Source organism: Podarcis pityusensis, assembly GCF_964106645.2.
Source record: "Podarcis pityusensis genome assembly, chromosome: 15".
NCBI classification, from domain to species: domain Eukaryota; kingdom Metazoa; phylum Chordata; class Lepidosauria; order Squamata; family Lacertidae; genus Podarcis; species Podarcis pityusensis.
In genome coordinates this window covers 13181168-13195873 of record NC_138040.1, presented here as the reverse complement: position 1 = coordinate 13195873, position 14706 = coordinate 13181168, and the positions used below count along the sequence as shown (strand labels likewise).

At 45.0% G+C, this 14706-nt stretch overlaps 1 protein-coding gene across 1 annotated transcript in view; it reads left to right on the top strand.

Annotated features, from left to right (window-relative positions):
* The first annotated feature begins 1769 nt into the window (after window positions 1-1769).
* P2RX1 (purinergic receptor P2X 1) overlaps window positions 1770-14706 on the top strand; it is a 28768-nt gene continuing 15831 nt past the window's right edge. The window contains exons 1-2 of the mRNA XM_080983156.1: window positions 1770-2594; window positions 12707-12854. Of these exons, the coding sequence (XP_080839282.1) occupies window positions 2458-2594; window positions 12707-12854 (285 nt within the window). The 5' untranslated portion in view covers window positions 1770-2457. The remainder of the gene's footprint in view (window positions 2595-12706; window positions 12855-14706) is intronic.

Sequence of the window (14706 nt, the reverse complement as noted above, 5' to 3'; positions counted from 1 at the left end):
GAGAAGGGAAGATACAACTGTTAGCAAAGTCACTTAAATGATGCAGACTGAGTCTAGAATGAGTCTCTGCAAACCACTTGGATGTGGGGTTGTTGTTGTTGTTTAAAGATCAAGTGGTATACGAACTGCATGAAATAAATAGAATAAAAATGAAATAAGAAAAATCCCAGTCACAATTTACTGAGGGGAACCTGGGGGAGGGCATAAACAGTATATAATTTGAGGGAAAGAAACAGAGAGGTTTTGTTTTTCAGGCCTATTCCACAGGAGGGAGACATATCACCAAACAGGAAAGGGGAAACTCCCTCAGAGATATGCAGCCAATCAGAGTAGATGTCACCTCACCATTATTATTATTATTATTATTATTATTATTATTATTATTATACCACCCTTCATCATAAGATCTCAGGGCGGTTCACAGATCTCACTAGAGATCATGCCACTCTTGCTGGTTGCTAAGCAACACCACCACCTATGGGTAGTCGGCTAACACTGAGAAGGGAAGTAACCCTTAAGTTACGCATAGAATGATTTCTGCAGTTGCACTTCCAGCAACAACCATGTCCCCAGTAAAAAGACATATAAAGATTTGAAGAAAATGTGGGAAATGATTGTTGTTAAAAAAATGATGTTATGATATTGAGATGTACAGGACTTGATGGATTGTTTGAGCGAAAGACTTTGTTCCGATATGCAAGACTGGATGCCAGGCCAAGACCAGCCAGCCCCTATGGAAGGAAAAAGCCTTGGTCAAAGAAGATAAAGAAGATAAAGAAGAAGACTGGCAAAATAATTTACTGAACTGTGAAGGACAAATTATTACAAAAAAGGCAATTGTTCAATGCATATTTTTAAAGCTTCGTGTACAGATTTTTACATTAGTACAACTTTTAAAAGTCACTTGTAACAAGATGAAGAAGGTTTTAAAATTGGATTGTTAAGTATATAAGGTTTTATGGATGTGCATAAACAAGTATATTATGATGGAACCAAGAGGGGGGTGGAGGAAAGTTGACCAAAAAATTATGGTTTAATCTGTTTATGATTTTTTCTTTTTTGTTTGGGGTTTTTTTGGAAAATCAATAAATTGTTACCAAAAAAACAACAACAAGCAATGTCTCCAGAGAATGAGCGGTCGTCTGGGGACACCCACCACACTGCAGGGCTTCCTGTTTAAAAGCCCATTGAGGGGGTGAAATAAGCTCTGCGGATTCTCGCCAGCATTTAGAGGGGCAGAGCAACATACGGGAATGTTATCTCAGTATGGAGAGGGCCTTGCTACTGTTTTCATAGGGAGAGTAGCTTGAGCAAAACAAGAGCTCTGTTGGACCGGGCCATTCTAGACCACCATCCCATTCTCACAGTGGCCAATGAGGTGCTCCAATGGGAAGCCTTGCAGGCAGAAGCAGCAAAATGCAGTAGACAACTAAACCACTGCCAAAGAGTTCTTGAGCCGTGTCCAAATGGCCTCTCAAAACTCTCTGCTGTATTTTTGGACAGATAAATTGGGTGGTGGTATCACCAGATTTCTCTTAGGGGAGGAGAAATTCTCCAGCAGTTTCTCAGTTGTGGGTTTCAACATTTGCAGTGCCTAACGCTGTGGGCACAGACCCTATTTTCCCTATTTTCCAGACAATCCTGGATTTACAGAAGCGTTTTTTATTTGATCATGGAATGTCCCGCTTTTCCTTAGGATGTCCCTATTTTCATCAGAGAAACATTGGAAGGGATGGAATTATCTTTTAAAGGTTTTTAGCTTCCTGTGTTTTACCTGTGTTGCTTTGATTTGGGTAAGCCACTTTGAGCTTTGGTGAAAAAGAGGGATGTAAACATTCATAATCATACGCCAGCCTGAGTCTAGCTCTTTAAGCCGTTGATAACCTATTGCAGAACAATTCTTTCTTAAGTGTCTAAGTCAAAGAAGGAACATCCTCTTGGTTATTCAATCAGCACAGGGAATGCTACTGCAAAGCAAATATTTACAGCGCGCAGAAGGCAGAGTAAAATGTAACAGAGGAAGACCTTTGGCAAGGAACTTTCGGCTAAAGTGCTGGCACCTTGCAAGCGTTCTCCTATTTTAGCCTGTGAAAAGTTGGAAGGTTTGCACAAGCTCCTTCTCAGCTCTTTCACTTCCTCCTGTGACCATCTGGAGGAGCACAAACCTCTAGGGTGCAACGGTTTCCTGGACAGTGGTTGCAGGCTGGTTTATTATATTTGCTTCCGAAAGCACACCCACCTCCCACCCCCCAGACCATCTAAGGAGATGTAAAGTGACCTGCTCACACCCATGAGAGAGAGAGAGCTCTGTGTCGTCTCCTGGGGAAGGGCAGAAGGCAAAGTGGATGAGTTGCAAGAAAACACCACACCAGGACTTGCGGGGAACCAAAGCCTGAAGAAGCAGCCAGAGGTTTCTCACCTGCAGCGGTTGGCAGAGACCAAGGCGGTGTTTCATCCATGGGGCACAAATTCTCGGACAAAGTGTCCTCGTTCCTCTTCGAATATGACACGCCAAGGATGGTTTTGGTGCGGAACAAGAAGGTGGGGCTCACCTTCAGGCTGATACAGCTGGTGGTCCTTGCCTACATCATTGGGTGAGTGCATCTTCTGTCGTTTGGGCCAACCAGCTTGTGGGAAGGGGCCATCGTTCAGTGGTGGAGCATCTATCTGCCTTGCATGCAGAAGGTTTTGGGTTCGATCCCCAGTGACTTCTCCAGGTAGGACTGGGAGACACTCCCTGTTCCTCTTTAAATCAGCCCTTCATTCGGAATAATGAGGTCTAGAATCTTGCTTTACTTTTAAGGAAAGGGCTGCAGCTCACTGACCTGGATGGACCAATAGGCTCCACTTTAAATCCTCAGTCTAAGGCAGTTTGCTACGTTCCACTAGCTATTCTGTAACTAGGTTAGTATCAGGCCGTTTGCCAATTGCACCTCCCTCTCCTATCTATTTCTCTTCATTTAACCAGCTGATTGATGAATTAATTAATGGAATTAATTGAACTAATCAATAACATCGTGGGTTTTCTCTCATATGGGTTCAATGAATAGTAGCAAGTTCCTCTTGTTCTTCTTATTTACATTTCTATCTCATCTTTCCTCTAAGCAGCTCAAAGTGGCATATATCGTTGTCCCTCTCCCCCTCCACCCTCCCAACAGTCCTGCGAGGTAGGCCAGGCTGAGAGCCAGTGATTGGCCCAAGGTCACCCAGCTATTTGTTGTGTTGAAAAATCCTGTCTTATTGAGGCAAGCCGGTGCCTGCCAATCAATCATTTCCATCTCTTTCTAAATATCCTTTCTGCGCACACGAAAACGCAAAAGTAAACATGGCAATAAAAATCCACGGTCAGCCAACTGTTAAGAAAAATCAGGACAGCTACCCAGAAATAGCTTGCCAGGAGCTGGGATGCCATCAGCCCTCCAGAGGCTTCCTGTCCCAAAAGCCATGTCCGAAGTTACAGGCCCCTGCTTCTCCCTCTTCCAGAAGTCCTATCAGCCCCTTCCCCTGGGAGAAGAGGGAGGAGGCAGCCAGGAAGCACAGGAGACAGTTAACCCTTCCGCTAGTGTGCAAAACTGGCAGACAGCCTGCTAATCTTGCCAGAGATCTAGCATTGGGCACTCCTGGCCCAAAAGGATTCCTGCGGTCTGAGCCAAAGGGCACACAAGATTCTGCAACCAAGGGAAGCATTTTATTGCTGTGACGCTGTCAGGTTTTGTTTGTTTTGGTGTGTTTTGTGTGTTTATTGTTGATGTTTTGTGGAAAGCTGTTCATAAATGCAATGCAATGATCTAATCAGAGGCATAGGAAGGAGGGTGCGGGCCACCCTGGGTGTCATCCTGGGGGAGGGGGAGGTTTGACAAAACGTCACACCACGGGGGGCGGCACTTACTGCAGGGCCTGGTCTGCAGCGCGCCTGAGTCATGCGTCTCTCCTGGGAGTGACGTGGTGGCTTGGGGCCCCGCGCTGCCCGAAACGGATCGCCGCAGCACCCCCTGGCAGATCGCTGCAGCATCCCCATGCGTGGATCGCCCCGCCCCCCACCACTCCGGGTACCAGAGCAGCTAGCTAAGCCCCTGGATATAATAGCCATCTTCAGTAAATGGCTGTGACATGGAAGAGAAGAAGACGAAGAAGAGTTTGGATTTGATATCCCGCTTTATCACTGCCCGAAGGAGTCTCAAACCAGCTAACAATCTCCTTTCCCTTCCTCCCCCACAACAAACACTCTGTGAGGTGAGTGAGACTGAGAGAGGTCAGAGAAGTGTGACTAGCCTAAGGTCACCCAGCAGCTGCATGTGGAGGAGCGGGGAAGCGAACCCGGTTCACCAGATTGCGAGTCCACCGCTCTTAACCACTACACCACACTGGCTCAAGTCAAGTCATAGAATCATAGAACTGTAGAGTTGGAAGGGACCCCAGGGGTCATCTAGTCCAACCCTGTGCAATGTAGCAATTTCAGCTAAAGCATCCATGACAGATGGCCACCCAACCTCTGCTTAAAAGCCTCCCATGAAGTCTGCAAACTTCCAAGGCAGTCTGTTCCACTGTCAAACAGCTCTGACGGTCAGAAAGATTTTCCCGATGTTTTGTTGGCATCTCCTTTCTAAAGGTGGAGCAAGCTAGTTTTCTGCTGCTCCAGAGGGGAGGCCCTAAACCAATGTATTCCAACAGCATGAAAGGAGATTCTGACTCAATATTAGGAAGGATTTTCTGACGCTAAGAGCTGTTTGACAGTCGACTAGACTCCCTCAGAAGGTGGTGCGCTCTCCTTCCTTGGAGGTTTTGAAACAGAGGTTGGATGGTCACCTGTCATGGATACTTTAGCTGAGATTCCTGCATTGCAGGGGGTTGGACTAGATGACCCTCAGGGTCTCTTCCAACTCTACTATTCCATAATTATATGAAATGGAGGCCTGAAGCTCCAACTGTTTACACTTTACCAAGGACAGTCCTGGCCCCTAAACCTGTGAAGTCTTGAGATCTAGGCCTGTTCTGTTAAGGTAGCAGAGCAATCGCTTTTTGTGAGGGCGCGGACCCTGCAGCCACTGGCACGGCTAGGAAAGCCTCCCAGTTTGCAAACCTGGAGAGCTGCTATCAGATAGTGTTGATAATACTGAGCTACATGGACCAATGGCTAGTATAGAACAGCTTCCTAGGCTCCTCCTTAGTGCAGTGCAATGAGGACTAGAATCTTGCTTTGCTTTTAAAGTGGAAGGTCAGAGATCTGTGGAAGAATTCTGAGCTGAAGATTGGGAAAATGAGAAACAGAGAAAATGTGGAATTGACAGGTGCCGCCATCCCTAGTGATTTGTAAGTCCTGAGCTGCTAAGGAGGGGTGGAAAGGAGATGGATCTTCTATTATTCTACCCATCTTCCCAGGAAAAAACAAAGGAGGTTGCTGGCACACAGTGTGGTTCCTGAAGACAAGATAGCTTCCAGAGATCTCCTCCAGGACTCTCAGAAAGCAATGCGTATTCCAAACAGTGACAAACAGAAAAGCAACAGTTGTAAAACTTTTGCAATTAAACATTTAAGCGTGCTTTGGGGTGTTTACATCTCCAGGAGTGTTTTGCAACCCAAGTCCAAGAACAGTTGCCGGCATTAGATTAGTGCCTAATTAGGCATCAACGAATTTGTCAATTTCGCTTTCTCTCAATTTCTCTTTTCCCGCCCAATCTCAAGCTCAGTTCTGCATCAGTTTGTAATTTAAAAGAAATGAGTCATAACATGCCTGTGGTTTGGTTTTTTAAAGCAGTTACCTTTAATTTAATTTAGTTATAAGTCCCCACTGTGGAAGGACATGTGGATCCAGAATTGGCCTCCACAGTCACTTACAGACTCACGGTTAAGACTGTGTTCGTGGAAGACAATCTTACTTAGCCAAAGAAGAAAAATTCCGTTATAAGAATATGTATATGCCACAATTCATTAAAAAAATCTGAGCATTTTACAAAAACATTACGTTAAAAATCATACAATAAAAATAATAGTAAACAAGTGGAGATCAGCTGACTATTAATGCATTTTCCGTCAATATATACATTTCTGATGAACACTTTCCCCTAGTATGCACGTTTTTGTTTGGCTGGAGAATTGCATTTGGTGAAGTGCGAATTTCAAAAGATGGCCCCTTTCACATCACATATTGCTTGCGGAATTGTGAATTAGGTAGGTTCACGTGGAAATGCAAACCAAATTGGATTTCTGATCCATTTCTACTAATTCATTTCCTATCTACGTGGGTTTGGGCGATTCAGTAGCTGAGTTCTCCCCCAGCATATGTAAGATTTGCTCAGGATACAAGATGAGCTATTTAAAAACCATATAGAAGTTTGAAATAGCTTGTCTAAAAGCTCATCCACACTTTTTCTTGTCCCGCCGCTTTCTCCTAGGGGAAACCGCTCTTTAGTGCTCAATCGGAGCAAACCTCAGTTGAGTTTTCTCCAGATTGACATTTGCTCCAATTGAGCACCAAAGAGTGGGTTTTCCCTGGGAAAGGAATGGGGCGAGGGGAAATCGCTTGGACCCTCCCCTCCCCTTGGACCCATGCTAAGAAAGTGCAGATTAAGTGGGAAATCGCTGAAATCTGTGCTTTCTAAGCACAGGACAAGCAGGGTGAGCCCTAACTCTCTGAAGCCAACCTCACTTCCTGGATGAGACCAAATAGTTCATTTTGTCCAGGGTCCTGTTTTGACTCTCAGTGGTCAACCAGATGTCTTAGAAGAAGCCAACCAGCAAGGTTTAAAGGCAATAGCCTGGAATAATAGAGAATGGTAGAATTGTAGAGTTCGAAGGGACTGAAAAGGTCATGTGGTCCAACTCCATTCAATAGGCAAAGTGGATGGAGAACAGTTTTTCTCCTTTCCTCCTAATACTAGAACTAAGTGTTAAATCACTAGATAAATATTGATGATTGCCGATATCCTAGAAACAACACTCTCAAGCAGTAGAAAACCACTCAGGCGGTCTTGAGGGCCTCTCGGCCTCCGAATGATTGTTCTGGGAGAGGCACAGGTGTAAATCTGATCCCTTCGCAGCAAATCCGGTTCTGTAATAACCATGTTTGCATGCAGCAATAAAACATGCTCCATCTGTCCCTATTATTTTTTATTCACCACTGTCCATCTTGTGTCATGCAGTGATCAAATGCTGTTACTGGGGGTGCTGTTTTTTGTAACTTTTTTTAAAATTTCATTTTATAGCGTATATAAAACTGAGAAGACGGTTAGAACAACAGTTCAAAATTAAAAGGTGAAAAGCTATAAAATAGGGGTGTAGAATGAGCACAGCTGCACATGGGGGAAAATAACAAAGTCCTAGTAAAGAATATTAATGTTATCTGATTATCAGATAATATAGTTCCAGATGGGCAAAGCTTGTGGTGTGGGTTGTTTGAAAACAATGGTTCTGTGGTATATGTAATAAAATAATGTCAAATTGTATAAATAGTGTCTGGAAGTCCTGCAGAAATCTCAAATTGTGCATAATTTTCTCCATTGTTGCTATATTCCAGAGTTAATGGTGCCAAGCAAAGTGTTGGTTCTGCTGAAATGGGTGGCGCTGTGGTCTAAACCACTGAGTCTCTTGGGCTTGCTGATCAGAAGGTCGGCAGTTCGCCCTGCAAAGGGGTGAGCTGCCATTGCTCTGTCCCAGCTCCTGCCAACATGGCAGTTTGAAAGCACACCAGTGCAAGTAGATAAATAGGTACCGCTGTAGTGGAAAGGTAAATGGCGTTTCTGTGCACTCTGACTTCCACCACAGTGTCCCGTTGTGCCAGAAGAGGTTTAGCCATGCTGGCCACAGGACCCGGAAAGCTGTCTGTGGACAAATGCCAGCTCCCCATACCTGAAAGTGAAATGAGTGCCGCACCTCATAGTCGTTTTTGTCTGGACCTAACCGTCCAGGGGTCCTTTACCTTTTTTTTTTTTTACTGTTGTGGGGAGAGGGCTCTTGCACTCAAATCCTGATTGCTAGTTTCCACATTGGGGCATCTGGTTGGGGCACCGAGCCGAGGGGGCACCTTCTCAATAATAATTTTAATAATAATTTATTATTTTTACCCTGCCCATCTGGCTGGGTTTCCCCAGCCACTCTGCGCGGCTTCCAACAAAGATTAAAAATACATTAAAATGTCACACATTAAAAACTTCCCTAAACAGGGCTGCCTTCAGATGTCTTCTAAATGTCAGGTAGTTGTTTATCTCTTTGACATCTGATGGGAAGGCGTTCCAGGGCGGGTGCCACCACCGAGAAGGCCCTCTGCCTGGTTCCCTGTAACTTGGCTTCTCGCAGTGAGGGAACCCCCAGAAGGCCCTCGGCGCTGGACTTCAGCATCCGGGCAGAATGATGGGGGTGGAGACGCTCCTTCAGGTATACTGGGCCCCGGGTAAGTGCTTGCCTGGCTTCGGAAAGGAGGCGTGAGGGCTTTGGCAGGGTCCTAAATCCCTCCCATCTCCTTTCCAAAGCTGAGACAGAGCTAAATATGCTTTGGGAAGGAAGTGGGATGACTCTAGGACCCTGTCAGAGCCTCCCGTGTCCTTCAAAATACCGCCTCTGCCCCACAAGCCATTTCCTGCCTGGGGCAGCCCAAAAAGGTTAGAGAAGAAGAAACCAAGAGAGGAGTATTCAGTGGCAGAAAATGTCACGGCCTGGGTGCCACCACCAAGAAGGCCATGCCACAGTGATGAATGTCTTCCTTTCCTCTACAGTCATAGAAATGGAGAGTTGGAGGGGATCCAAGAAATCATTTAGTCCACCCCCCTGCAACGTGCCTTCCTTGGTGTCTCAGATGATGATGGGGCTGTGAGCAGCCAGAGACCCTAGCATCGTTCGGACTGTGTTTCTTGGCTCATGCACCACGATGCCTTTTCGACAGAAACTTGGCGACGTGCCCTGCTCCTCAGCATAAACGTCGTAACTTATTTTCCGGAACAGACTAAAATTAATATACCCTGGCTCTTTGCTTGCCAGATTCTCATTCCCAGCCTCATGAGAGATGGGCAAAGGGCAGTTCAGCTACAAGCAGAGAATGTCTGGAAGCTTTTTGTGTTTATTTGGGAATTCCCAGCCCTACACATGATACTTTAAAAAAAGAGTAAAATTTAAGTTTCATGGGGAATGATAATCCAATTGTTGTCGCTGACGCCTTATATCCTCTGTGTTAAACCAATGTGTTGGCGGTGCGGAAAAAATGAACAGAATGTAGTTTCATGCCCTCTGCATTAGCTCAGGGGACTATTTGATGCAGCTGAGTGTTGGAAGAATCATGACAGGCAAAAGAAAGGACTTCTTCCCGCAGTGTAGATTTCAACGATGGCATTTGCTCCCAGAAAATACAGTGAAAGACAAATCTGTGGAGGACCTGTATACTAGCCCCAATGAATACCGTGTTTTTCTGTGTATAAGACTGTTGTGAAGAAGCTACCTCCTCAACAACTTTGGGGCAACCTCGCCCAAAAAGGCTGAACAACTCAAGGGTGATCTCCCCAAAAAATATTGATTTCTTAATTCTGGGTTCAAAAAAATAGGTGTTGTCTTATACACAGGGGCGTTTTATACATGGAAAAATACAGTACATTCTATTGTTTATTTATTTGTAATAAATGTGGTGTACGTGGTTCTCCCGCTCCTCATCTAATCGCCACTACAACTCTATGAGGTAGGTTTAGCTGAGAGGCAGTGACTGGCCCAAAGTCACCCAGTGAGCTTCATGGCAGAACCAGGATTTGAACCCTGGTCTGCCAGATCTAGCACTTTTAACTGTTACCCCACACCAGATGTGCTGTATCACATGAAAATATTGTAGTGCGATCAGGGCCGGTCCACCCACAAGGCAACATGAGGCGGCAGCCTTAGGCAGCGGCAGGATTCACAGCGGCAGCGGATCTGGTGCATCACCCACTGCAACAGCTGCAGCTTGCTCCTTGAATGCCAGATCCGCCTCCTCCTCAGCATCCTCAAGAGCCAGTGTGGTGTAGTGGTTAAGAGCGGTAGTCTCGTAATCTGGGGAACCAGGTTCACGTCTCCGCTCCTCCAAATGCAGCTGCTGGGTGACCTTGGGCCAGTCACACTTCTTTGAAGACTCTCAGCCCCACTCACCTCACAGAGTGTTTGTTGTGGGGGAGGAAGGGAAAGGAGAATGTGAGCCGCTTTGAGGCTCCTTAGGGTAGTGATAAAGCGGGATATCAAATCCAAACTACTCTTCTTCTTCTTCTTCTTCTTCTTCTTCCTCCTCCTCCTCCTCCTCCTCCTCCTCCTCCTCCCCTCAGTGCTGCCTCTACAAGCTTGAAAAATAGGAGGCTGGTCTCCTCTCAGCCCTAGGGAGGAAATGACAGGTGCTGCTGGGCTCTGCACCCATCCAGTATCATTCACAGTAACAAACCCTCCAAGTGTCCCTATTTTCCAGGGACGTCCGCGATTTAGAGAAGCCGTCCGGGTTTCTGATTTGATCCCGGAATGTCCCACTTTTCCTTAGGATGTCCCTATTTTTGTTGGAGGTTATGGAGTCATCCAACCCCTGAGCCGTCTGAAGGCAATCCTGTATAGTGAAGGGTTTTTAAAAATTACTTAATGTTTTATTATGTTTTTATATATGTTAGAAGCTTCCCAGAATGCTGGGGCAACCCAATAAGAAGTGTGGGGTATAAATAGTAAGATTATCGTTATGGAATGGGATGTCCTTATTTTCATCGGAGAAATGTTGGAGGGAATGGAGTGGCCCGCTCCCCCCCCCACTCCTGCCCAGTGATGGTCTTTGATTCCCCCTTCAACCATTGAGTAAGGTAGATTTAACTTTCCTCCTTGCTCCCGATGGAGATATTTATTCCCCCTTTGCTCCTGATGTAGGTCTTCACTTACCCCTTCTTCCCTGGTATTTGGGGGGAAGGCCGCCATTTTGAGGTTCGCCTCAGGTGCCAAAATGCATTGGGCCGGTCCTGAGCCTGATGTTATAATAGCGGCTTATATTTAGTAAAAACGAAAAATATCCAGCAAACACTTTCACTTCGCTCCAGGAATGCCATATGTGGCTGGAAGTGTCCCCTTTTATTTTGCCAGATTAGCATTCCCTCAAATCAGATCCCTTCCGTTTTGACTCCGCAAATAGCCCATTAGGTCACAAGCAAAACACAGCGGATTGATTCATCCTGGCTCTCGGAGGCGGTAAAGGAAGCCATCACTTTTCGAGCTGAAATCCAAGATTGTGTGGCATGGTCTGCTCGAGACTGCCGGGCTAAAAAAGGAGATAAATCTGGTTTTCATCCCCACAGCAGAATGTGGGCATGACTCCCACGGCATAAGAGATGAAGTGGATGTTTTGAACCAGGTCTCCTCTTGGTCTCACACTAAAGCAAGACAGCTGTGACAATTTAAGAAGAGCCTGCTGGATCAGGCCAATAAATAAACCATCTAATCCGGCCTGCTGTTCTCACTGTGGCCAACCAGATGCCTGTGGGAAACCCACAAGCAGGATTCGAACACAAGATCCCTCTCCCCTCCTGTGGTTTCCAGCAACTGGCATTAAGAAGCATCGCTGCCTCCAACTGCAGAGGCTGAGCTAGTATTCATTGGTAGCTGTACCCTCCTTGAATTTGTCTATCTCTCTTTTAAAGCCATCCATGTTGGTGGCCATTACTGCCCCCGTTCAATGAGTTCCGTGGTTTAACTCTGCACTGTGAAGAAGTCCTTCCTTTTATCCCTGCAACATTTCGCTAGACAGGCTGGTTTTAGCCTTAAAAACTAAAAGGCTAGTAATCCAGAATGCTTTAAGGCAGATTGGATTTCCCTGGTATTCCTCCCCCCCCCCCACTTTCTCCCCCTCAAAATAACCACCACACAAACAGTCTTGTAAAAGGTGAAAATAACATTTATTCACTCAGAATACAGGTAGGTAGCCGTGTTGGCCTGCTGTAGTTGAAACAAAATTTTTTAAAAATCCTTCCAGTAGCACCTTAGAGACCAACTAAGTTTGTTATTGGTGTGAGCTTTAATTGCTGAAGAGTAGTAACAGGTACAGCAGCTTTGTTCAGGCAGGCTTAAAATGGGCTTCAGTGCTCAGAAAGGAAGATGATTAGATAGATAGATAGATAGATAGATAGATAGATAGATAGATAGATAGATAGATAGATAATTGATAGATAGATAGAGATAGATAGATGATAGATAGATAGATATAGATAGATACATAGATAGATGATAGATGATGATAGATAGATAGATAGATGATAGATGATAGAGATAGATAGATAGATAGAGATAGATAGATGATAGATAGATAGATAGATAGATAGATAGATAGATAGATAGATATAAATATGTAACAGGAAGACTGTGAGCGTCAGCTCTCATGATGTGCCTATCTAGCAAGATATGAATTGCAGGTCTGGCTGCTTTTTGAATATCCCAGAATTTCAACTTTCCCTCCCCCTCCTTTAGGGCTCAGTGTGCCATCAAAGAGTTGGTGTTCAGGAGAGGCAAGCATGGTGGAGGGAACGTCCAGGGTATTTGAATGATGCTTTAGGTCAAATAAATTTAGGCTGTGGACCATATACCGGCTAGGGCCAACAGGTTGCCCATCCCAGAATTAGAAGACAGGTATAGAATCTGCAATGTGATTGGCTGTTCTGAGGATGCAAGAACGCAGCACCCAGTTGCTCCTTGTGGCTGTCAATTATCTTCTGTCTCTCCTCCCCTCCCACTTCTTCACTAGGTGGGTTTTCCTTTATGAGAAAGGCTACCAGTCCAAGGATGGCATCATCAGCTCCGTCTCAGTGAAGCTCAAAGGATTAACCCTGACAAATACCAGTGAGATCGGCCCACACATATGGGACGTGGCTGATTATGTTTTCCCTCCTCAGGTAAGGAATTAAGCACTTCTGTCCAACAGAAGGAAAAGAAGCTCTTGGAAAGTTTGGTTTTAAGAAAAAGGAATTGGTTCCAGTGCCGGTTCACGCCCTCTGGAAAGGAACCAATTCAATTCCTGTTCAATTCGCAACTCATTCATGTGGTCCTTCACATTCTCCACACGGACACCCTAACCAGCCTTCAGAGTTTTACAAACTGCTCTGCTAGTATAGTTAAGAAGATGAAGAAAATGTGGGGGGAAAACAGAGTGGGATGTCAACGATTTTTCCATTTATTTCCCCATATAATTATTATCTTTAAGCTTAAACAACAACAGCACCTTTCAGATACAGTGGTACCTCAGGTTACATACACTTCAGGTTACATATGCTTCAGGTTACAGACTCCGCTAACCCAGAAATAGCACCTCGGGTTAAGAACTTTGCTTCAGGATGAGAACAGAAATCGTGCTCCGGCGGCGTGGCGGCAGCAGGAGGCCCCATTAGCTAAAGTGGTGCTTCAGGTTAAGAACAGTTTCAGGTTAAGAACAGACCACCAGAACGAATTAAGTACTTAACCCGAGGTACCACTGTAGGTAAAATGATTATCACAATCAAACACAGAGTTAAGTGTGGCCACACACACTGTGAATGTGACACAAACCGCAATGAGACCCAGCAGTATGTAAAAATATTTGCAATGTACCCCAAAGTACAAACATGTAAAAAAACAAAAAGGACAATCAGTTAACAGCAACACAAATAGAACTGTGATACTATGGAACAACCAGTTATAGATCTGTTTTGAGCAGTAAATCTTTATCCTCTATGTCCCAGTTTATCCTAAGTCCATAGCTGCCAACGTTTCCCTTTTTTTAAGGGAAATTCCCTTATTCCGAATAGGATTCCTCGCAAGAAAAGCAAAAAGTTGACAGCTATGCCTAAGTCTCCTTGGCGAAAGCTTTTCTCAACTATCATCTTTGAGGAATGTGTCCCAGTAATCCGGGATGTGCATCAGCGACTGATAAGAAGTCTTTGAGCTGAGCAGTTTTCTTTTTCACGAGAGGCTGTGATGGAAGTTTTTCACAAAAATTGGCCATTCACCCTTCTTTTGTCCTGGTTGTATTAATTGGACAGTTTTTCTTCCTGCTTAGTGCTGTTTATACATATTTGAACTCTGTACGCAAATGGCAGTGCTTGTTGGTAGCTGATATCCAGGACATATTCACCCCTTACACGTAAAGCACTATGATACTATAAGCAGTCATGGGTTTCCCCAAAGAATTCTGGGAGCTGTAGTTTGCTAAGAATACAGAGAGTTGTTAGGAGGCCCCTATTCCCCTCACAGAGCTACAATTCCAAAAGTGGTTTAACTACCAATGCCCTTTCCCAGGGAATTCTGGGAATTGTACCGTTCTGTGGGGAATAAGAGCAGGAAAGTTGATAGTATTATTTTTATTTTTTATTGCCATTACCCGCCCTTCACCAGCAGGTCCCAGGGTAGGTGACAACAACTTGAAATTATGAATTAGAAGCAGTTGCAACACATTACAGTCACAAGAATAGGGTGGGCCCCCAAAACACACATCTCAGGGGCAAAAATGTGTGTCTTCAGCATTTGCCGAAAGCAGTACAGTGGTACCTCAGGTTACATACGCTTCAGGTTACAGACTCGACTAACCCAGAAACAGTACCTCAAGTTAAGAACTTTGCTTCAGGATGAGAACAGAAATCATGCTCTGGTGGTGCGGCAGCAGTAGGAGGCCCCATTAGCTAAAGTGGTGCTTCAGGTTAAGAACAGTTTCAGGTTAAGAACAGACCTCCAGAACGAATTAAGTACTTAACCCGAGGTACCACTGTATAGCGA